The sequence below is a fragment of the Sus scrofa genome, chromosome 5 (assembly GCF_000003025.6).
Source record: "Sus scrofa isolate TJ Tabasco breed Duroc chromosome 5, Sscrofa11.1, whole genome shotgun sequence".
Taxonomy (NCBI): Eukaryota; Metazoa; Chordata; class Mammalia; order Artiodactyla; family Suidae; genus Sus; species Sus scrofa.
The window spans coordinates 53,639,973-53,666,031 of NC_010447.5; the positions used below are offsets into that span (position 1 = coordinate 53,639,973).

Sequence of the window (26,059 nt, forward strand, 5' to 3'; positions counted from 1 at the left end):
GTAATAACCTATAATAGAAAAGGATCTGAAAAAGAATATATATATTATATATATTTATATATATACAAATACATATGAAGTGAATCTCTTCGCTGTATACCTGAAGCTAACACAATATTATAAATTAACTATACATCAATTTTTTAAAGGTTAAAAAATAAAATAAATACAGATGATGCAGTTAGCACCTGAATTAAGAGTGAAAAGCAAAATTACCTTAATGGGTTATTGTTTCACTGTATACATTTTAGCCATTAAGACATGTGTAGCTACTGAGCACTCAAAAAATATGGCTGGTTCAAACTGGAAAATGTTCTTAAGTATAAAATACACACCAAATTTGGAAGATTTAGCATCAAAAAAAAGCAAAACATCATTCTGTATATTGATTAGATGGTGAAATAACATAATGTGTTAAGTCAAATTATTATTTAAATTATTTCCACTTGCTTCAATTATTGTAACGTAGCACTAGAAAATTTTAAATGACAAATTTGGTTCACACACATTTCTATGATACAGTATACCACAGACTAAGCCATGCAATACATATTTTTTCTTACTTCTCAGTTTTAGAAAGTATCAGCCCTGTATTTCCTAATACCTACTCTAAATACTTTAAAGCATCTTTTGTGGCCCATGTGCCAGATAATTCAGGGAATACAAAATAAGTAAAATAGTCTTTGCCCCTGGATTCCCAGTTTGATACTGGTTATTCAAGTATGTTGAGACACTCCAGTTCAAATTTTAGAACTGCTACTACAATTAAGGCAGCAATGCCAGTAACAGTTCGGATCCAAGTTCCCAGGTTTAAATACAAACAGAGTTTGTGATATGAATCCATCCAGGATTATCCATAATTACAAAGGTCCCAGGAGGCTAACAGATTCATTTCTGTCCTGTTCCTTCAAAACTGTAAAGAATATGCCCTGGCAATACACAGAACTGAGAAAGTAAATATTACAAGTTTATTTTAATCAGCAAGGATTCAATGCTCAGGAAGCAAAATCAATAATGAGAATTCGAACAGAAAATTGTTTTTATCTTTGATTTTATCAATCAAGAACAAAAAACAAATCTAAAAAAGAAAAAACAGAAAAAGTACAATGAGAATTTAGAATGAGTGAAAAGAGTACCTTTAATGAAAAGAAATAAAATAGGATCAAACACATTTCACTAAAACACAAATTCTATCACTCTAATAGAGAAAATAATTTCAAGCATCATCTAATAAACGGCCCACTCATTTAGAGTCTATCAGAGAAAACAAGGTGAGAGACATATCTGTTGCCTCAAATGGTACCTTCCCTTCTCTTAACATTTTGTGGTACTGAGTAATTTTCATGTTCAGGTATTCAATGTTTAACCCACACACACAACAATGACCACTGAACTCATGGCATTATGATAGAAAAATAACAAACCTGTTGAAAAATTGTTTCAGCAATCAAGGAAAAAACTGGTTGTTGGACATGGAGCATTTTAAATGTTCTATCTCCCAAATCTACTGAAACATTCAATATGTCAGCCACCATTATGGTCAAGTAGCTGTTCTAAAATTTGAAACATGGAATTACAGTTTTTACAAAGAGATTTGTCATAATGAAGTGATACTAAGACAGTCTTTGCTAATTGAAAGATTGTCTTATTCATAGTAATATTCCTGTAAGGTGCTATGAAAATCCACAAAGGGCTACTGAAACATGGAACAAAAAACACAAGTTTCACCGAAGACAAGGCAGTATTTATTACCAATCTAAAGGAAACAAAAATTTCAGGTAGAAACGTTGGATTCTTCGTTTTGACAAATATACCACAATAATATGAGAAAATAACATCAGGGGAAACAAACGGGGTGAAAGCACATGGGTACTCTCTCTACTATCTTTGCAACTCTTCTGTCAATCTAAAATTTTTCCAAAACAAAAAGCTTTTAAGAGTCTCGACAAGAAATAGCTAAAGACACACACACAAAAAAAAAAAGGAGTTCCCGTCGTGGCGCAGTGGTTAACGAATCCGACTAGGAACCATGAGGTTGCGGGTTCGATCCCTGCCCTTGCTCAGTGGGTTAACGATCCGGCGTTGCCGTGAGCTGTGGTGTAGGTTGCAGACGTGGCTCGGATCCCGAGTTGCTGTGGCTCTGGCGTAGGCCGGTGGCTACAGCTCAGATTCGACCCCTAGCCTGGGAACCTCCATATGCCAAGGGAGCGGCCCAAGAAATAGCTAAAGAGACAAAAAAAAAAAAAAAGAGTCTCGGGCAGAAAGCACAGCCTATACAAAACCACAGTGAGGACAAGTGTGATCTACATGAGATCTACAAGCAGTGCAGTATGACTGGCTGGCACACAATTTCCTATGAAAGTATAGTAAGGAAATGAATGAGAATACAGAAGCAGGTAAATAAATATCAGATATGAAGACCTTATTTATGCATTATGCTAAGAAATATGAATTTTTTCCCCTCTTTTTAAGGACGCACCTGAGGTATATGGAAGTTCCCAGGCCAGGGGTGAATCTGAGCTGCAGCTGCCAGCCTATGCCACAGCAAACAACAAACGTTGGATCAGAGCCACATCTGAGACCTACACTGCAGCTTGTGGCAATGCTGTATCCTTAACCCACTGAGTAAGGCCAAGGATCGAACCTGCATCCTCACAGACACTATGTTGAGTTCTTAACCTGGTGAGTCACAACAGGAATGCCAGAAATATGGATTTTAATTTGGAGAGGAGTTACCAAGGATTTCAAATAGCAATAATTAATTGAACCAGAGAAGATGAACTGGGAATAAAAAAGTAGAGTAAGAAGTAGTAATATAATATTCAAAATAACACTGAGAGGCAAGCAAATCAATAGGAACTGCTAATGCATTTAGAGGGAGTATAAGAGAAGTTAAGAGAAGAATCAAAAATAACACAAGGCTCTTAAAGTCAGGATAAGTGGATGGAGGATCTTACTATTTACTGAGTCTAAAACAGAACTATGTTTGGAATGGAAAACCAAAATTTTGTGCAGAGTAAATTCAAAATGCTCTATCAGACTTGCAAGCTGAATACTCTGTTCTGGAATCCAAGAGAGAAAGGACTTGAGATAAACAGAGTAATCAAATTATATATGGTATTTAAAAGCAAAGGACTAAATAAGAACAGCTAGGGTGAGAATTTGTGAGGAAAGAAAGTACTGTCCAACACTTAGGGAGTCAGGCAGAACATAGCCAGAGGCCAGCAAAGCAGACTGCGAAGGAGCAGCCAAGGAGTTTAAGGGGATGAAAAACAGGCAAGTGTGGTATCAAGGAAGCCCAGAGAAGAAAGTTTTTACTTCTATTTACATTGTATGTATCTGTACCATACATAAGTAGAAATGTGCTGGCATACATTGGCAGATTGGCAAAGATAAAACAGAACAACAAGCTTCAGGAAGGTTGCTGAAAAACGACACTATGTTATACACTGATGGTTAGAATATAAATTGGCATGTTTTTCAAAAGGGGGAATTCTTTTTATCTTTTTGGCCGCCACAGAGAATACAGAGTTCCCATGCCAGGTATCAGATTCCATTAGAACTGCAGCTGCAACCTAAGCCATGTGGGCAACGCAGAATCTTTTAACCCACTGTGCTAGGCTGGGGATCAAACCAGGGTCCTGGTGCCTCAGAGATGTGCCAAACCCATGGCGCCTCAGAGGGAACTCCTGAAGGGGAATCCAACAATACTTTTCAAAAGAAAACCTAGACATACCTTGTGACTTCGCAAAATAGCTTCTAGGAACTTATATTACTCACAAAAATAGTTTATAAAAATGTGTTCACTGGAGTTCCCATGTGGCTCAGCGGAAATGAATCTGACTAGTACCCACGAGGATGCAGGTTCAATCCCTGGCCTCGCTCAGTAGGTTAAGGATCCCACATTGCTGTGAACTGTGGTGTAGGTTGCAGACATGGCTCAGATCTGGCGTTGTGGCTGTGGTGTTGGCCAGCAGCTACAGCTCCAATTCATCCCCTAGCGTGGGAACCTCCATATGGCATGGGTGTAGCCCTTAAAAAAAAAAAGAAAGAAAGAAAGAAAGAAAAAAGAAAAAAAATGTGTTCATTGATTATATTATGAAAAATTGGACCAAAATATCTATCAAGGAATAGCAAATAAAATATGGTAAACTATCACATCAAATATTATACAATCACTAAAGTTAAGTTAGTTGACATGAAATGATATCTAATACAGAACCAAAAGGGTAGGCTACATGTAGGTGCAAAATAATTCCATTTCTTTACTTTGTACATATGTATTAAGAATTCACATATATATATATAGAATATACATATTTGAATATATATATTCAAACCGTCACTGCAGTCAGTGGCTCAGGTTGCTGCTGTGGCTTGGGTTTGATCCCTGCATGCAGCAGGTGTGGCCCTCCTCCCCACACATTCAAATATATATTAGAGAATAGATAATGGTTTTCAACAGATGTTAGTTTATAGTTACACAGTCTTTTTCAGCTTTTCAAAAGCAAATTTTTTCATATGAAGCAAGCATTACTTTTATAACATACTCATCTCCATCTGACAGAGTGGAGGAAAAAGAGACTAACAGGAATTAAGAAAAAGTTTCGATGGCTGTGAACTTCCAAGGTTTGTCATAGTCAGGCAACTCTTCCTTTCCCTGTTCTCTATCTCTTCTTTATTCAGGCTTCATTCTAAAGAACCACTAACTTTAAATGTTTTCGCTAAAGACAGTGTGCATGTTTTGAAACTCAACATCAAAATTATTTTTATCAATTAGCCTACACACAAACTATCCAACTATATATATAGAGCAACTACACTAATATTAAGATGTGAATAAAACCAAACTCTTTGGTAAATGCTTGAAGCATATGGTAAGTATAATAGAAAAGACAAAAAGTATAATGCACACTCCTCAGAAGAATCAAATTCCAGAGTAATAGATAATAAGAGATAATAACAGTATTGCAAAGAAAACATACAGTACATACACTATACACTGCACAGGAGCCATTCTGCGCTATGACTTAGTGAGCCACACTGGACCACAAGTACACAGCCCCTGGATTCATACTGCCTCTGAAGTCCTCAATCTGCCACTAACTGCTCATTATCTTAGAAAACATTTAATCTCTTTTATCTTCGTTTCCTCGTCTACAAAATGAAAGCAAAATGAAAGCAACAAGAGTGACTAAATCAAGAACTGTAAAGATTAAATTAGTTAAAATACAGAATGCAATAAAACATGTACATAATGTGCATGGCACAAAGTAGCATTATTTAAGCCTTTGCCAATCATGATTATTTCTGACCCCCTACTTCACTTTCCTTCACTATACAACAAACACTAGAACAGTCAACACGATAAACTTGCAATCAACTGCTTTTACACTTAATTTCTAGACATTCCAAGCTCATTAGGCAGAAATATTTTAGTATTTTCAAGTTTTGCCACCAGAAAATATCAGTACATATATGAAACTATACACTATTCCCCAGTTTACTCATTCTTTTTGCTTCCTTTTCTTTCTTTGAAAGGCATGTATTTCTGAATTAGTGGTGATAGTTGCATAACTGTTACTACATTAAAAATTACACATTGTAAGTTTTATGATACATAAATTATATTATACACACACACAGCTGAAATCATCTTCCCATCACTGTAAGACAAAAAACTTAGCTGCTTTTTTTTTTTCTTTTTGCCTTTTCTAGGGCCGCTCCCGCAGCATATGGAGACACCCAGGCTAGGGGTCCAACCAGAGCCATAGCCACCGGCCTACGCCAGAGCCACAGCAACGCGGGATCCGAGCCACAGCTCACGGCAACGCCGGATCCTTAACCCACTGAGCAAGGCCCAAACCCGAAACCTCATGGTTCCTAGTCGGATTTGTTAACCACTGCGCCACAACGGGAACTTTGACAAAACCTAGCTTTTATGTAATATCCTTCTCATCTTCAAATACTGAAGCCTGGCAAAGATTTTTTTTTAAACAGAATACAAAAAGCACTAACCATTAGAAAAAAGTTGATTTCACTAAAACTAAAAACTACTCTTCAAAAGATCCCATTAGGAAAGGTGAAAGGATAACCAAAGACAAGAGTGGAAGAAGGTATTTGCAATACACATATCTGACAAAGGACTTATTAGAATTTCATATGTATTTTAGTTATAAGACAAATCATTCGATTAACAGTAGAAAAGGGCTTGAATAGGCGCTTCACCCAAAACAAGAAATTCAAGTGCCAAAAGCCCATGAAAATGTGATCAAGATATCATTAAAGCCACAATGGGCTACCATTAATATACACCAGAATGGCTAAAAATATAAAGAATGCAAATACCAAAACACAGAACAACTAAAACTCTCATTCTCAGCTGGTGGGAATATAAAATTGTATGATCACTTTGGTAAAGTTTACAGTTTCTAAAGCTAATTATGCCCTATGCTACATAAAATTCAATAACTCCACTCCTAAGTATACAACCAAGAGAAACGAGTACATCTATGCAACTGGAAGACAGGTAGGAGTGTGTGTTTAAGACAGTTTGACTAGTAACAGTCAAAGACTGGAAAGAACCAAAGTGCCCATCAGTATGAGAATGGATAAACTATGCTTTACTATACACTGGAATACTACACAGCAATTTTTTTTTAAATGACTGGTACATAAAACAAGAAGGGCAAGTATCACTCACTGCTATTTGGTTGAGTGAAAAAGCAAAACACTGAAGTTCATACACCTAAGCCAGGATGATAGAAATCATAATCTGCCCCTGGGGAAGGAGCAAAGAATGCAAGGATAGACTGGAAAAGGACATAGAAATTCTGTTCTATCGGAGTTCCCGTCATGGCACAGGGGAAACAAATCGGCCTAGGAACCATGAGGTTGCAGGTTCGATCTCTGGCCATGCTCAGTGGGTTAAAAATCCGGCATTGCCGTGAGCTGTGGTGTATGTAGGTCACAGACTCGGCTCAGATCCTGAGTTGCTATGGCTCTGGCATAGGCTGGCAGCTGTAGCTCCGATTGTACCCCTAGCCTGGGAACCTCCATATGCCACTGGTGTGGCCCTCAAAAAACCAAAAAAAAAAAAAAAAAAAAAAAAAAAGAGAGAAAAAGAAAGAAGTTTTGTTTTATTGAAAATATTCTTCAATGTAGTGGTGGTTACACAGGTGCATCCAAACATATGAAACAAAACTTTAAACTGTTGAACACTTACGTGTACTTTAAATACTTCACATGTTACAACTAAAAAATTTATTTTCAAAGAGACTGGCCACAAGTATCATCACCTCATCGCCTCCTGTCTATATTGTCAACTCCCACTCACCTACAGCTCCTTCCCAGCCCCATTAATTGGCCACTAAGCTATGTTTGCAGAGAACCTTTTGAAGGTCACAATTAGCACATACAACATTTCATTACTTAACTTTAGATCTGTATAAACCTAAAGAATATAAGCTCCCTGAAGGGCAGAGGTCTGCCTTTCACACTCACCTTGCCTCCCAAATGCCTAGCACATAGCCATGCACTGAAAATAGCAAGCAGCATTTCCTTGATTCTTTTTTTTTTTTTTTGTCCTTTGTTCTTTTTCCTTAATTCAAATGATTCTTATTACTTAGGAATTCTATATGAATTCTCTATGACCTAAAGAACAATGCCTCACTAAATCATGCCCCTTAACTTTTGTCTAAAAACATTTCTTTCCCAAACTCCAAAGGGAATATTCTACAGTTTCTAAAAAGAGTTGTAAGGGAGTTCTCATCGTGGTGCAGCGGAACCGAATCCAACTAGGAACCATGAGGTTTCGGGTTTGATCCCTGGCCTCACTCAGTGGGTTAAGGATCTGGCATTGCCGTGAGCTGTGGTGTAGGTCACAGACATGTCTCGGATCTGGCATTGATGTGGCTATGGCATAGGCCAGCAGCTGTAGCTCCGATTGTACCCCTAGCCTGGGAACCTCCATATGCTGCAGGTGCGGCCCTGAAAAGCCAAAAGGCACAAAAAAAAGAGAGAGAGAGATGTAGGGGAGAAAAAAATCCATTTGCATGGGCTTTGAAATTAACCAGAACATCATAATCAACCAGCAACAGAACTGCTGCCTTAATCAAAACTTTATGGAAATGGCACACAATGAGAAAGTAAATTATTCATGGGCATTTCTGTTGTGGCTCAATGAGTTAAGAATCTGACTAGTATCCATGAGGATGCGGGATTGATCCCTGGCCTTGTTCAAGGGGTTAAGAACTGGCATTGCTGTGAGCTGCAGTATAGGCTGCAGACGCAGCTCGAATCTGGCATTGCTGTGGCTGTGGCACAAGCCAGCAGCTGGAGCTCCTATTTGACCCCTAGCCCAGGAACTTCCCTACGCCACAGGTGCACCCATAAAAAGCAATTTACAAAAAAAAGTAAATTATTCTTTTACTTTAACATCAATAATCTCTTATATTTACTAGCTGTATACTGTACAACTCTTATGAGGTTAACTGTTTTTACCAGCTACATATTAGACAGAAAGTTTAAAAAGCTGTCCCAGGTTACGTACTTCAGGGCCAGGAACTATAGATGACTCCAGGAAAGGCTAAGATGTTGAAGTTATAAGACCCATATGCCAACAGAAAGTTCAATGAGACTATTTTATTTTACATATTTTTTTAAGAAAATTATTCTTTTTCTTTTTTCCTTTTTTATTTTATTGGAGTATAGCTGCTTTACAATGTTTCATTAGTTTCAGATATATACAGCAAAATGATTTTTTTATTTTTTTTTTATTTTTAGGGCCACATTTGCAGCATATGGAAGTTCCCAGGCTAGCAGTCAAATCAGAGCTGCAGCTGCCAGTCTACACCAGAGCCACGGCAACTCAGGATCCAAGCCGCATATGCAACCTAAACCACAGCTCCGCAGCTCACAGTGATGCCGAATGATGAAACCACTGAGTGAGGCCAGAGACTGAATCCACATCCTCATGGACACCAGTCAGATTCTTAACCCACTGAACCACAACAGAACTCCACAAAGTGATTGTTACACATATACATTTGTTCATTCTTTTCAAGAGATTTTTAAAAGAACAAAGAAAAAAAAAATCCAAATCCAAATTGTTAAACATAGGAAAAGATACCAACCCTGGTAATAAAGAAAAGGCAAATTAAAACTACATTATGGAGTTCCTGTCATGGCTTAGTGGTTAACGACCCTAACTAGTATCCTTGAGGATGCGGGTTTGATCCCTGGCCTCACTCAGTAGGTTAAAGATCCAGCATTGTCGTGAGCTACGGTGTAGGTCGAGCCATGGCTCGGATACCGCATTGCTATGGCTATGGTGTAGGCTGGCAGCTGTAGCTCCAATTTGACACCTAGACTGGGAACCCTCCATATGCTTGTAGGTGTGGCCCTAAAAAGACAAAATACAAAAAAAAAAAAAAAAAAAAATAGGATCCAATTTCTCATCTGTTAGACTGGCAAAAAAACAAAAAGAGTCTGACAATACCCTCTTAGCAAAGCTGTTTAGAAGGCAAACGCTCTAACATTGCTGATGAGGGCACAACCTCTAGAGATAGTAGTTTGGCAATATTTATTAAAATCACCAATCCTAACAGAAGAAAGGGTGGGGGAAAAAATATAATTGTAATGTATACATGTAAGGATAACCTGACCCCCTTGCTGTACAGTGGGAAAATAAAAAAATTATTAATAAAAAAAAAAAATCACCAATCCTTACATACCCTGTGAATGAACCACTTACATCATTTGGAGAATTTTTCCTACATATAAAATTACACATAAACAAAATCACATTATGTTCAAACATTCATCACTGCAACACTATTTGCAACAGCAAAGAACATGTGTTGGAGTTCCCGTCGTGGCTCAGGGGTTAACGCATCCGACTAGGAACCATGAGGTTGCGGGTTCAATCCCTGGCCTTGCTCAGTGGATTAAGGCTCCAGTGTTGCCATGAGCTGTGGTGTAGGTTGCAGACACGGCTTGGATCCCGCGTTGCTGTGGCCCTGGTGTAGGCCAGTGGCTACAGCTCTGATTTGACCCCTAGCCTGGGAACCTCCATATGCTGAGAGTGCGGCCCTAAAAAGAAAAAAAAAAAAAAAGAAAGAACGGGAACAAGATTTTTTACCATAAATTTTTTCTTTGTAATTTTTAACTTGTTAATGATTGTCTTTTCAAAAAAGTAATTTTAGGAGTTCCCGTCGTGGCACAGTGGTTAACGAATCCGACTAGGAACCATGAGACTGCGGGTTCGATCACTGGCCTTGCTCAGTGGGTTAAGGATCCGGCGTTGCCATGAGCTGTGGTGAAGGTCGCAGACGCAGCTCAGATCTTGCGTTGCCGTGGCTCTGGGATAGGCCGGCGGCTGCAGCTCCATATCAATCCCTAGCCTGGGAGCCTCCATATGCCGAAGGAGCGGCCCTAGAAAAGGAGAAAAAAAAAAAAAAGTAATTTTATAAGAATTATCTCCTTCTCTAATGAAACCCAAAGGAAATTTAAGGCACCATATTTATACACCAGCAGATACTGTTTACAATTATTAAACTTCATTAAATACAAACTTTCAACCTCTATGTTATATGCTTTCCATAGTCACAAACCAAAATATTTTAAATTTTAATGAGCATAAAAGGAAAAAAGGGGAGTTCTTGCTGTGGCACAGTGGGTTAAGAATCCAAATGCAGTAGCTTGGGTCACTGAGGAGGCGTGAGTTGGGCCCCTGCCTGCTGCAGCGGGTTAAAGAATCTGACAATGCTGCAGCTGCAGATTGAATTCAGGAATTTCCATGTGCCATGGGAGCAGCCATAAAAATTAAAAACAGAAAAACAGATTTTACATAAAGTTACACATTTCCCTGAGTATATCTGACAATACATTTACAACTATTCGGTAATATGACCTCAAAACTGAATGAAAGGAATCAAGCCCCTTAATCTTCTACAATTTCATTTTTCCACTTAATGAACAGTGTTGTTTGCTAATAAAAAGGCTGAAACCTATAGCAGTGAGGAAATATAATCAGAGCACAAGGTATTAACCACAACAAACCAATTTTATTTACTTATTTTGGCCATGCCAAAAATTCTAGGGCCAGAGACTGAACCCACACCACAGCACAATGGTGACAATGCTGAATCCTTAACCCATTGAGCCATCAGGGAACTCCCTGAGCCAAACAATTTTAAAGATACACATTCAAGTCACTGGTCTGCCCACTAGCGGTTTTTAAGACCCTACCTTCACAGAGACTTTTTCCTAGTCTTCAAATTTTAAAAATTGGATGAAATTTTCTTTACCTTCAACTATGTTATAAATTCCATGCATCTACAGGGATGTTAAAACAAACAGCTTTTGTTTCTTTTGGGGGGTTGCAGGGGCTGTGCCTATCACATGCAGGAATTCCTGGGCCAGGGATCGAACCTGAGCCACAGCAGTGACAACACCAGATCTTTAACGCAGTGAGCCAGCAGGGAACTCCAAAACAAATAGTTCTTTAAAAAGTGTTTAGAAGGGAGACAAGATTAAGACGGCAGAGTATAAGGACTGGAACTCACCCTCTCTTGTGGAAACAACAAATTTATAACCAACTGCTGAATATCCTTCAACAAAATAGACTGGAAACTATCAAAAAAGCTATCTTACTCCAAAACACAAAGAAGAGGCCACATCAAGACAGTAGGAATGATTACACTACATGAGCAACCCTATATCCACTGGGTGGAAGGCCCATAGACCAGAAAGTAACCATATCACAGAGACTCACCCATGGGAGTGAGAGTTCCCCATGTCAGATTCCCACACCTGGGGATCTGGCACTGGGAGGAGCCCCCAGAGCATTGGTGTTGAGGGCTAGTAGGGCTTATGTGCAGGAGCTCCATGGGACTGGGGGAAAGAGACTATAATCTTGAAAAGCACACACAGGCTTTCATGTGCCCTGGGTCCCAAGGTAAAGCAGAAACTCCATAGGAATCTGGATTAGACTTGCCTACAGTTCTTGGAGGATCTCCTGGGGGAAGGACACTGCAGGCAAAGGCCTCAGGAATAATCATCAGCATGAACTTCCCTGGAAGTGGTCATTTTGGAAAAATGTGGTCCCACCCATCAGGGCTGAGAAGCTCCAGGTCAAACAAACCTAGTGAGCAAACAACCTCATCATCAGCAAACAATCTGTCTGAAGACCCCCCACACTGCCTCACATCACACTCAGAGAGAAAGACCCACACAACAGAGGGATAAGAATCAGCTCCACCTACCAGTGGGCAGGCACCAGTCCCTTCCATCAGGAAGCATGAAGCAAGCCCCTGTACTAACTTCAGCCACAAGGAGAGCAGACATCAGAAGCAAGAGAGGCTACATCCCTATAGTCTGCAAAAAGGAGACCACACTAAAAATCTACACAAAATGAAAAAGAACCCTCCCCCCAAAAAAAAACAGCTTAGTGATCTGGAGATTACCAACCTCCATGTAAAAGACTTTAATGACAGTAAAGATGTAGTAAAGAGGATTCAAGATCCTGGAAAGAGACTGGAGGCAAAGACTGATAAATTCTAAGAAACATGAACAAAGAAATAGAAGAATTAAAGATTAAGCAAGCAAAGATGCAAAATACATAAGTGAAACAAAAAACTCACTAGAAGGAACCAACAGCAGAATACAGGAGGCAGAGGAAGAAATAAGCAAGGTGGGAGTTCCTGTTGTGGCGCAGTGGTTAACGAATCCGACTAGGAACCATGAGGTTGCGGGTTCGGTCCCTGCCCTTGCTCAGTGGGTTAACGATCCGGCGTTGCCGTGAGCTGTGGTGTAGGTTGCAGACGCGGCTTGGATCCCGCGTTGCTGCGGCTCTGGCGTAGTAGGCCGGTGGCTACAGCTCCGATTCGACCCCTAGCCTGGGAACCTCCATATGCCATGGGAGCGGCCCAAGAAATAGCAACAACAACAACAAAGACAAAAAGACCAAAAAAAAAAAAAAAAAAAGAAAGAAAGAAAAGAAATAAGCAAGGTGGAAGACTGGCAGAAATTACTGACATAGAACAGAAAAGAGAAAAAATATTGAAAAGAAATGAAGACAGTCTAAGAGAACTCTGGGACAACATTAAACGCACCAACACCTATATTATAGGGATGCCAGAAGGAGATGAGAGAAAGGGCCAGAGAAAATATTTGCAGAGATAAGAGCTAAAAACCTCTCTAACATGGGGAAGGAATTGCTCACTCAAATCCAGGAAGCATGAGTACCATAAAAAATAAACTCAAGGAGTAACACTCCAAGACACATATTAATCAAACTGACCAACATTAAAGGCAAAGAGAAAATACTGAAAACAGCTAGGGAAGGAGTTCCCGTCATAGCTCAGTGGTTAGCAAACTCGACTAGCATCCATAAGGACATGAGTTCAATCCCTGGCCTCGCTCAGTGGGTTAAGGATCCGGCATTGCCCTGAGCTGTGGTGTAGGTCACAGACGCAGCTCAGATCCTGAGGTGTTGTGGCTGTGGCGTAGGCTGGTGGCTACAGCTATGATTTGATCCCCAGCCTGGGAACCTCCATATGCTGCAGATGAGGCGGTAAAAAAAGACAAAAAGAAAACAGCTAGGAGAAAGAAACAAACAACATACAAAGGAACCCCAATAAGTTTGTCAGCTGATTTTTCAGCAGAAACTCTGAAGGTCAGGAGGGAGCAGCACAATATACTTACAGCAATGAAAGGAAAAAACCTCCAACCAAGATTACTCTACCTAGTAATGCTCTCATTCAGATTTGAGGAGAAATCAAAACCTTTTACAGACAAGCAAAAGGTAAGAGAATTCAGCAACACTAAATCAGCTTTACAACCAATACTAAAGGAACTTCTTCAGGTGGAAAAGAAAAGGCCACAACTAGAAAAAGAAATATTACAAATGACAAGGCTCAACAGTAAAGGTATACATACAGTAAAGGTAGGAAATAATCCACATACAAATATGCTACCACAACCAGAAATCATGAGGAGGGTACAAATGCAGACACAGGAGATTTACCTGCAATTAAGAGACCATCAACTTAAAACAATCTTGCATATATATATATATATATAGAGAGAGAGAGAGAGAGAGAGAGAGAGAGAAAGAGAGACTCATATCAAAATTTCATGGTTAACTACAAATCAAAAATCTACAACAGATACACACACACAAAAATAAGAAACAGCTATCCAAACACAACCCTAAAGATAGTCATCAAACCACAAGACAAGAGAACAAAAGAAGGGAAGAAAAAAGACCAACAGAAACAAATCCAAAACAATTAATAAAATGGCAATAAGAACATACATAGCAATAATCACCATAAATGTAAATATATTAAATGCCCCAAAGAAAAGACAAAGACTGGCTGAATGGATACAAAAACAAGACCCATATATATATATATATGCTGTGTTCACGAGACCCACTTCAGTTCTAGGGACACATACATATTCAAAGTGAGGGCATTCCCATTGTGGTGCAGCAGAAACGAATTGACTAGTATCCATGAAGACATAAGGTCTATCCCTGGCCTTAGTGCGTTAAGGATCTAACGTTGCCATGAGCTGCGGTGTTCGTCACAGATGCGGCTCAGATCCCACATTGCTGTGGCTGTTGCATAGGTCGGCAGATGCAGCTCCAATTTGACTGCTAGCTTGTGAACTTCCATATGCTGCAAGTGCAGCCCTAAAGAGCCAAAAAAAAAAAAAAAAAAAAAACAACCAAATTGAAAGTGAGAGGATGGAAGAAAATATTCACTGCAAATGGGAATCAAAAGAATGCTGGAGTAGCAATAATCAAATCAGACAGAACAGACCTTAAAATAAGGAATATTATAAGGACAAAGAACATTACATAATGATCAAAGGATCAATCCAAGAAGATATAACAATTGTAAATATATATGCACCCAACTTAGGATCACTTCAAAATATAAAGCAATTGCTAACAACCTTAAAAGGAGAAACTGAGAATAACTTGATAATAGCGGGGGATTTTAACACCTCACTTACAGCAATGGACAGATCATCCAGACAGAAAGTCAACACAGGCCTTAAGTGATGCATTAAACCAGACGGACTTAACAGATATTCATAGAACATTCCAACCAAAAGCAGCATTCTTCTCAAGTGCACAGAGAACAATCTCTGGGGCAGATCACATTCTGGGCCACAACAAATCAAGCCTCAGTAAATTTAAGAAAGTTGAAATCATCTAACAAGCTCCTTTTCCAACCACAAAGCTCTATGACTGGAAACTAACGACCAGAAAAAAAGTACAGAAGACACAAACATACGGAGACTAAACAACATGCTACCAAACCACCCATGGATCACTGAAGAAAGCAAAAAATACCTAGAAGCAAATGACAACAAAGACAAAACAATCCAAAACCTATCGGATACAGCAAAAGCAGTTCTAAGAGGGAAGTTCATAGCAATACAAGCCTACCTCAAGAAACAAGAAAAAGCTCTAATAAGCAAGCAAACTTTACACCTAAAGCAACTAGAGAGACAGAACAGACAAAACTCAAAGTTAGCAGAAGGAAAGAAATCATAAAGATCAAAGCAGAAATAAATGCAGAAACGGGGAAAATAGGAAAGATCAATGAAACTTAAGGATGGTTCTTAGAAAAGATGAAAAAAACTGATAAATCCTTAATCAGATTCACCAAGAAAGAAGTAGCCTCAAATCAATAAAATTAGAAATGAAAAAGGAGAAGTTACAACAGACATCACAGAAAGACAAGGGATCCTAAGAGACTAATATAAGCAAGTATATCCCCAAAAACAAACAATCTAGAAAAAATGGACAAATTCTTAGAAAAGTACACTCTTCTAAGACTAAACCAGGATGAAATAGAAAAGATAAATGGACCAATCACAAGTACTGAAATAGAAATTGTGATTAAAAGAGCTTCCAACAAAAAAACAGCATAAGACCAGGTGGCTTCACAGGCAAATTCTTTCAAACATTTAGAGGAGAGTTAACACCCACCCTTCTGAAACTATTCCAAAAAATTGCAGAGGAAGGAACATTCCTAACTCATTCTATGAGGCCACCCTAATACCAAACACCCTAATACCACCCTAATACCAAAACCACACAAAGACACCACCAAAAAAATCTGATGAAAACAGATGCAAAAATTCTCAACAAAATACTAGCAATGCATTAAAAGGAACGTACACCATGATCAAATGGGATTTATCCCAGGGCTGCAAGGATTTTTCAATATGTCTAATTGATCAGCATGATACACTAAACAAACTGAAGAATAAAAACCATATGATCCTCTCAGCAGAGGCAGAAAAAAGCTTTTGACAAAATCCAACATCCCTCCAGATAAAACCCTCCAGAAAGTGGTCACAGAGCAAACCTACCTGAACACGATAAAGGTAGTATATGACAAACTCACAGTTAAGGTCATTCTCAGTGGCAAAAAGCTGAAAGAGGAGTTCCCGTCGTGGCGCAGTGGTTAACGAATCCGACTAGGAACCATGAGGTTGCGGGTTCGGTCCCTGCCCTTGCTCAGTGGGTTAACGATCCAGCGTTGCCGTGAGCTGTGGAGTAGGTTGCAGACGCGGCTTGGATCCTGCGTTGCTGTGCCGTAGGCCGGTGGCTACAGCTCCGATTCAACCCCTAGCCTGGGAACCTCCATATGCCTCGGGAGCGGCCCAAGAAATAGCAACAACAACAAAAGACAGAAAGACAAAAAAGACAAAAAAAAAAAAAAAAAAAAAAAAAAAAAAAAGCTGAAAGAATTCATGCTAAGATCAGGAACAAGACAAGGATGTCTGCTCTCGCCGCTTCTATTCAACACAGTTTTGGAAGTCCTAGCCATGGCAATCAGAGAAGAAAAAGAAATAAAAGGAATCCAAATTGGAAAGGAAGAAGTAAAACTATCACTGTTCGCAGATAACATGATACTATACCTAGAAAATCATAAAGACACTACTACCAGAAAACTGTTAAGAGCTCATCAATGAATTTGGTAAAGCTGCAAGATACAAAAGATTTTGCTTTTGTCTTTTTAGGCCACACCCATGGTATATGGAGGTTCCCAGGCTAGGGGTCGAATCAGAGGTGTACCGCTGGCCTAAGCCTCAGCCACAGAAACACCAGACCCAAGCCATGTCTGCAACCTACACCAGAGTTCACAGCAACACTGGGTTCTTAACCCACTGAGTGAGGCCAAGGATCAAACCTGTGTCCTCATGGATGCTAGTCAGATTCATTTCCACTGAACCACAGTGGAACTCCAAAATACAAAATTAATACACAGAAATTGACTGCATTTCTATATATACAAACAATGAAAGATCAGAAAGAGAAATTAGGGAATCAATCCCATTTACCATAACATAAAAAGAATAAAATACCTAAGAATAAACCTATCTAAAGAGACAAGACCTGTACTCTGAAAAGTATAAGACGCTGATGAAAGAAATCAAAGATGACACAAATAGATGGAAAGCCATGTCATGATCTTGGATTGGAAGGATCAATATTGCCAAAATGACTGTACTACCCAGGGCAATCTACAGATTCAATGCAATCCCTATCAAATTATCAATGGCATGTTTCAGAGAACTAGAGCAAAATATTTTAAAATTTGTTTGGAAGCACAAAAGACCCAGAATAGCCAAAGCAATCCTGAGGAAGAAAAATGGAGCTGGAAGAATCAGGCTCCCTGACTTCAGACTATACTACAAAGCTACAATCATCAAAATAGTATAGTACTGGCATAAAAACAAATATAGATCAATGGAACTTGATAGCTCAGAATTAAACCCACACACTTACAGTCCCCCATGACAAATGAGGCAAGTAAATACAATGGAGGGCACTCGCACTGTGGCGCAGCAGAAATAACTCCTACTAGTATCCATAAGGATGTAGGTTGGATCCCTGGCCTTGCTCATCATGCCAGGGATCTGCCATTGCCATAAGCTGTGGTATAGGTCACAGATAAGGCTCAGATCCCATGTTGCTGTGGCGTAGGACAGCAGATGTAGCTCTGATTCTACCCCTAGCCTGGAAACTTCCAAATGCCACAGACACAGCCCTAAAAAGCAAAAAAAAAAAAAAAAAAAAAAAAAAAGAAAGAAATTGCAACGGAGAAAAGTCCCTTCAATAAGTGGTGCTAGGAAAACTGGACAGCCACATGGAAAAGAATGAAATTAGAACACTTCCTAACACCATACACAAAAATAAATTCAAAATGGATTAAAGACCTAGATATAAGACCAGATAGTGGAAAACATAGGCCACTCTCCAACATAAACCAGCCATATCTTCTCAGATCCATCACCCAGAGTAATGACAATAAAAATAAAAATAAACAAAGGGAACCTAATTAAACTTAAAAGTTTTTGCCCAGCAAAGGAAATCCTAAACAAAACAAAAAGACAACCCACAGAATGGGAGAAAATCTTTGCAAGTAAGTAACTGACAAGGGATGCGTCTTCAAAATATATAAACACCTCCTATAGCTCAATATCAAAAAACAAAAAAACAAACAATCCCATCAAAAAATGGGGAGAATATCTGAACAGACAATTCTCCAGAGAAGATATACAGATGGCCAAAAAACACAGGAAAACATGTTCAACATCACTCATTATTAGAGAAATGCAAATAAAAACTACTATGAGGTACCACCTTACATCAGCCAGAATGGCCATCATCAAAAGTCTACAAACAATAAATTCTGGAGAGGGTGTCAAGAAAAGGGAACCCTCTTACACTGTTGTTGGGGATGTAAATTAGTGCAACTGCTATGGAAAACAGCATGGAGATACCTCAAAAAACTGAAAACAGAATTACAATATGATCCAGCAATCCCACTCCTGGCAATCATCTGGGAAAAAGCCAAGATTCGAAAAGATACATGTACCCCAGTGTTCACTGCAGCACGTATACCCAAGACATGGAAGGAACCTAAATGTCCATCAACAGAGGCGTAGATAAAGAAGATGTGGTACATATACACAATGGAATATTACTCAACATGAAAAGGAATAAAATAATGGCATATTTAGCAACATGGATGGACCTAGAAATTATCATGCTAAATGAAGTTAGTGAAATTGAGAGACAAACATCATATGCTATCGTTTACATGTGAAATCTAAAAAAAGATACAATGAACTTATTTGCAGAACAGAAACAGACTCACAGACTTTTAAAAACTTATGGTTACCAAACAAGACAGGTTGGTGGGGGTGGGGGTGCAGTGGGGGTTTGGGATGGAAATATTGTAAAATTAGGTTGTGATGACAATTGTACAACTATAGTAAAATTCATAGAATTTTTTTAAAATGTTTCGAACGGCCAAAGTATGCCCATTAAGATACATATACTGGCTGCACCCAAGGCATGTGAAAGTTCCCTGGCCAGGGATGAAACCCACACCACAGCAGTGACCCAGACCACTGCAGTGACAACACCAGGTCCTTAACCCACTGTGCCACAAGGGAAACTCCAATAAACGTATCAACTTTACTGAAAAAACTCACATATACTTACCTTAAAAGGTTTGTCTCCACTGTGTGTCAGCATATGCCTCTGTAACCAGCTCTGACTGGTTGATGGAGTGTTATATACTTTACAACCTTTCCATAAGCAAACAAACACCTGTTAAAAGAAAAACCATAATTATTATCATCACTTATTTCAACAAGGACTTTCATCCCTTGTAAATTCAAATAAACATGGTGCAAGTCTTCAATTGACAAAAAGACATTTAATGTATCAGCAAATCAAAATGCTTAATATTGTTAAACTTTCTAAACTTCCAACACAAGAGGCATAGTTTTAACCCTTACTCCTTAAAGCTGCTGTCCATTTCATCAAGGGAAGCAATACACCAACCCCAAAGTGCCATTCAGAAGGACATACACAATATTAACAATACATCATTAGGAACTAGAACCATGGACCATTATTTACATTTTTCTTTTTACTGAATGAAGGAACAAGCATGCATTAATTATAGATATCCAGGGGGAAAAAAAGGTGTAAAGAAGGAAGAACAATAAATCAAAATAGTCAACTGGTGGACACTGACAGTTTCATCTTCAAAGAATGAGTATTACAGACAACTAATCTGACAAAGGAAGCAAGAATATACACTGGAGAAAAGACAGCCTCTTCAATAAATGGTGCTGGGAAAACTGGATGGCTACATGTAAAAGAATGAAATTGGAACACTTCCTAACACCATACACAAAAATAAACTCAAACTGGATTAAAGACCTAAATATAAGACCACATACTATAAAACCCTTAGAGAAAAACACAGGCCAAACACTCTCCAACATAAACATCTACCTCCTAGAGAAATAACAAAAACAAAAATAAACAAAGAATGAATATTGTAACGCTTCTGCTCTTGATTTTCTATTTTCAACTGCATGCTAATACTACCTACTTTTATATTACTCTACCTATTAAAAATGATTCTTCATCCAATTACCTTGATGATGAGGAAAAGTATAATACAAAATGTTAAAATTAATATAGTTGCAAAAGCAATGGGCATGAACTACTTTATCACCGTAATAGATCTACATTCTTGGGTTCAAGCAACTGAGTACGACTGGGTTTGGAAAAAAACAATCCAACAACTAACAACACAATCTTTACCAGCTTCCTACTAGTGAGATATCAACTTTTTAACCGATTATATTTTTATCAAACTGGAACATCGAAAAATGCTCCCCAACATCAGTAAAAGAAACATGAATCTACTGTAATCATTATCTTGACAGAACCACCTAAAGGCTCTGTTCTTTTCTAAGGTCAGAACAATTAAAAAGAGAGCTGCACTTTGAAGAGTGTAATGTACTATATACAGAAAAGAATGAAAATACACAGAGAACTGAGGAAACAATCATTAAACAGTTGAGAATAAAAAAGTCTAGAAAAACAATCTAAAATAACAGATCAATTTTACTCAAATCCACTTTACAACAAGACAGCACTAACTACTGCTGTCTAACATGGCTTCTTAAAGAATGTTATCATACATCCTGATTCCACAATGGATTTGCTGGTTTCTTTTAGTTAAACAGATGTAACACTTCATAATATTTCCTCCTTGGTATTTAAAATTCCTGCCCCCGGTACATGTTTATAAAATAACTTCTGAAGCTCTCAGAATTAAAAGCTACTTTTAATTAATTAATTTATTTTTTGGCCATGCCCATGGCACACAGAAGTTCCCAGGCCAGGGATCAAACCCAAGCCACAGGTGTAACCAAAGCCACAGCACTGACAACACAGGATCCTTAACTCACTGTAACACAAGGAAACTCCAAAAGCTACTTTTTTTTTTTAATTTTTTTTTTTTTTTTTTTTGGTCTTTTTGTTGTTGTTGTTGTTGCTATTTCTTGGGCCACTCCCGCGGCATATGGAGGTTCCCAGGCTAGGGGTCGAATCGGAGCTGTAGCCACCGGCCTACGCCAGAGCCACAGCAACGTGGGATCCGAGCCGTGTCTGCAACCTACACCACAGCTCACAGCAACGCCGGATCGTTAACCCACTGAGCAAGGGCAGGGACCGAACCCGCAACCCCATGGTTCCTAGTCGGATTCGTTAACCACTGCGCCACGATGGGAACTCCCAAAAGCTACTTTTTAAATGAATCTAGACGATGAAAAAAAGTCTTTAAAGCTGCACCTATATACAGTGAAGATTAATTCAACATTTGACAATCACATGTAGATAATCAGTGCTATGTATCAATTTCCACTTGCCTATAATTAATCTCAAGAGTCTTAAATTTTTCAATCCAAGAAATAAATGGATTGGTGTAAAATGCTCTCACAAGTCATACAAGAAACAGGTATGCCTTTAAACAAGTTATTTGGGAACAAAATTAATATTATTTATGGAAAATAATTTAACAGTGAAAAATTCTAAGTCTTAAGTAATAATCCCTGTGCTGAGTTACTCTCAAAGAAACAATCAGATAAATACTCAAATACTGTCCATATCGGTATCAACCACCTCATTTGAGAAAAACCTGACTTCTAATTCTTTTCCTATAAATAAACATGAATACGGAGGCAATGGCAAACCTTGTAACTCCATCAGAGAATGGCCTCAACTGTTGAGTGGGTAAGGTCTATTCTAGATGGAATAATGTCTAGTAACACTATTAGGGCAGCAAAACCTTCAGGTTCCAAGAAAAAACATAACCTTCAACCAAGTGAACTGTATAGGAAATTAAATACAAAGAGATCATGGAGTTTCTCGTCATGGTGCAGGGGAAACGAGTCTGAGTAGGAACCATGAGGTCGCGGTTTCAATCCCAGGCCTCGCTCAGTGGGTTAAGGATCTGGCGTTGTGGTGAGCTGTGGTGTAGGTCACAGATGCAGCTCAAATCCTGCGTTGCTATTGGCTGTGGTGTAGGCCAGCAGCTGTAGCTCTGATTCGACCCCAGCCTGGGAACCTCCATAAGCTGCAGGTGGGGCCCTAAAAAGCAAAAAAAATAAAAAATATGAAGTGTAAAGAGATAAAAAGTTAACTAGGTTTAGTTATTTTTCAGGTGAAATATTTGAAAAATACTTCAGAGGGGAAGAGCATTAAACATGCACAATAGTCCTGAAACACAAAATGAGCACTAAAAATCCACATCAAGCATTCATTTAAAAAAAAAAAAAAAAAAACTGTTTTAATCTAAATTTCCTTTCCCAACTATATTAGGAAGACCCTTTGATAAAAGAGGTAGTCCAAAACTGAAAAAGGGTCTTTCTTCAAACCTGAGACTTTTTAGATACACATTATATAAGAAACATTCTGGACTCTATTTTCAGAAACTTTCTCATTATAAAAATTAAGGCTGAAAACCAAGCACCATAGGAATTCAACCCAAGTTATGAAAGGAATTATTCAAGAATAACATCTGAAAAAAAAAAAGGAGTTCCCGTTGTGGTACAGCGGAAACGAATCCGACTAGAAACCATGAGGTTTCAGGTTCAATCCCTAGCCTTGCTCAGTGGGTTAAGTATCTGGTGTTTCCGTGAGCTGTGGTGTAGGCTGCAGACGTGGCTCAGATCCCACACTGTTGTGGCTGTGGTATAGGCCTGCAGCTGTAGCTCTGATTCAACCCCTAGACCCCTAGCCTGGGAACCTCCATATGCCACAGGTATGGCCCTAAAAAGCAAAAAAAAAAAAAAAAAAACCAGTCACAGTTCCGATATACCATCTTAAAGTGAATCAGGATCTAGTTATGTTAAATAGAATACTGAGGCACAGAGGTTCAAAGTAGTCTTTCATGATAAATGAGATTAGTTACATTAGATTCTATTAGATGCAACAAATACAACAAAAGTATAACCAGCCCTTTCATACTTTGCAGCTACGTAATCTTGAAAGAATCACTTAGCTAAATCCCTAATTCCTTTTACATCAAATAGATGATATGAGCACACACCTGATATAACTCCAAAACACAATGAGAATAGAATATAAGATGCTATTTATCTCTCAGAAGGGCTAGTTAACACAGGGAGTTCCCATCATGGCTCAGTGATTAACAAACCCAACTAGTATCCATGAGGATGCGGGTTCAACCCCTGGCCTCGCTCAGTGGGTTAAGGATTCCAAGTTGCCATGAGCTGTCGTGTAGGTAGCAGACACAGCTCAGATTCTGAGTCGCTGTGGCTCTGGCGCAGGCCGGCGGCTACAGCTCCCATTGGACCCCTAGCCAGGGAACATCCATATGCAGCGAGTTATGGCCCTAAAAAGATAAAAAACCAAAAAAAAAAAAAAGACTAGTTAACACAAAAACTGGGCGTAATATTAGACACTGAAGGTCCCTTCTCAAAAATAACTGCCACAAAATTTTTCTGCCAGACTTTACAAGAAAAAATAGCAACTTCAGATTTATAATGCCCTAACTTAAAAGATATAGAGGTCTAAAATTTCAGGTTCAGGCTTTCTGTTGAGAACGCCTCTAGAAAACGTCACTTACTGTCAGAATAGGTCAGCTTTACTTTCAGGGATCTCCTCCAAAAGGCCCAAAATGAAGATGGATGGTACAAACCTAGGAACCAAGGGTAATCTTAGTCTCCTTCACTCTGGTCCATTTTCCTGAACCAGTGTATTTATCTGAATGTATGCATGGCCTGTATCTATGAGGGTTTGTGTGACAGTACAAGATAAAGACAAATGCACTTACACCTATCTGGTCACTAACATCTCACACATGACGTGCAGAAATGAATCCATCAAAAATTTTTTTCTCTGCTTTTTAGGGCCATACCTGTGGCATATATATGGTAGTTCCCAGGCTAGGAGTCCAATTGGAGCTGCAGCTGCCAGCCTGTGCCACAGCCACAGCCACAGCAAATCTGAGCTGAATCTGTGACCTACATACACCCTAGCTCACGGCAATGCCAGATCCTTAAACTACTGAGCCGGGACAGGGACTGAACCCGAATCCTCATGGATACTAGTCAGGTTCGTTACCACTTAGCCATGACAGGAACTCTGAATCCACCAAAATTTTAAATACATTGTAAAACCCACTACAAAAATAATACAGTGCAACCTGACAAAGTCTAAGCATGCATCAGGAAAATCCAATTATTAGTAAACTAAAATCAGTTAAATATACTCTAAATACAGAGCCAGTAAGCAATATAATTTACATGCTCAAAGGGGCTAGAAAAAAAGCCTACTTTTACTACAGGATTTCTTCTGCAGTAAAATGATACAAAGATTTTATGTTAAATAAAAGTTATACAATCTAAAATCAGGAAGGGGTTGAATGGATGATCTCATGGTTCCTTTTAAGCTCTTAAGGGAAAATTAGCTCAGTTTTTTCACAAAATGTGAACATACATTAGAGAAACAACATATTTTCTGTATCTAGTATTTTGTTTCAAATCAGTCTGCTCTTTCAAGATCTAAAATGAAGGCTATAATTCTGTATCTTATACTTTTTAGCCACATTAAATGTATTAACATTTTCAGAGTTCCCATTGTGGCGCAGAGGAAACGAATCTGACTAGGAACCACAAGGTTTCGGGTTCGATCCCTGGCCTTGCTCAGTGGGTTAAGGATCCAGGGTTACCGTGAGGTGTGTGTAGGTCACAGATGCAGCTCAGATCTGGCATTGCTGTGGCTCTGGTGTAGGCCAGCAGCAACAGCTCCGATTCGACCCCTAACCTGGGAATCTCCATATGCCATGGGTGCGGCCCTCAAAAGACAAAAAGGAAAAAAAATTAACATTTTCAAGTTCCTCTGTTAAAAGATATGTAATAAACAGAGGACAAAATATTCAATAAAACGCTCAAAATACAAGAATAAAATATTTCTCATGGGGGATGGGATGGATGGACTGGGGGTCCAGGACTGGCATAGGCACACTGAGGTATATGGAACGACTGGCCAATGGGGACCTAGTATATAGCACAGAAAACTCCATTCAGTATTCTGTGATAATCTATGTGGGAAAAGAATGAGACAGGATGAGTATGTGTATACATACGACTGGGTCACTTCATTGTACAGCAGAAATTATCACAGCCTTTTAAATTTACTATACTTCAGTAAAACAAAATTTATTTCTCACTTATTGCAAGTGATATGACCAATTTCATGTTATGTTCAGGAGATATCAGACTGGCAATCAAAACTCAAAATGACCTCCTACAATTAATTCCACCTCCTAGCTGCATTCCAATTTAACAATTGCATTCCAATTAACAATCTATAAATAACATTTTATATAACATAAAGGTAATTCCTTCAAGTCCTCAAATAATAATATCCTATCATTCCCAACCCACCCTTAAGATCTCCCTCTGGCCCTCTACCCTCCAACACACCAAAGAACATAAACAAAAGTAAACTTAATAGGAGTTCCGGTCATGGCCCAGCAGAAATGAAACCGACTAGAAACTATGAGGTTGCAGGTTCAATCCCTGGCCTCGCTCAGTGGGTTCAGTATCTGGCATTGCCGTGAGCTGTGGTGTGGGTTGCAGACGCAGCTTGGATCCTGTGTTGCTGTGACAGTGGTGCAGGCCA

At 38.9% G+C, this 26,059-nt stretch overlaps 1 protein-coding gene across 2 annotated transcripts in view; it reads right to left on the minus strand.

Annotated features, from left to right (window-relative positions):
* AEBP2 (AE binding protein 2) overlaps positions 1 to 26,059 on the minus strand; it is a 74,126-nt gene that overhangs the window by 22,611 nt on the left and 25,456 nt on the right. For both annotated transcript variants that reach the window (XM_003126446.5, XM_021092257.1), the window contains exon 3: positions 19,547 to 19,654. In XM_003126446.5, coding sequence (XP_003126494.3) covers positions 19,547 to 19,654 — 108 coding nt within the window. The remainder of the gene's footprint in view (positions 1 to 19,546; positions 19,655 to 26,059) is intronic.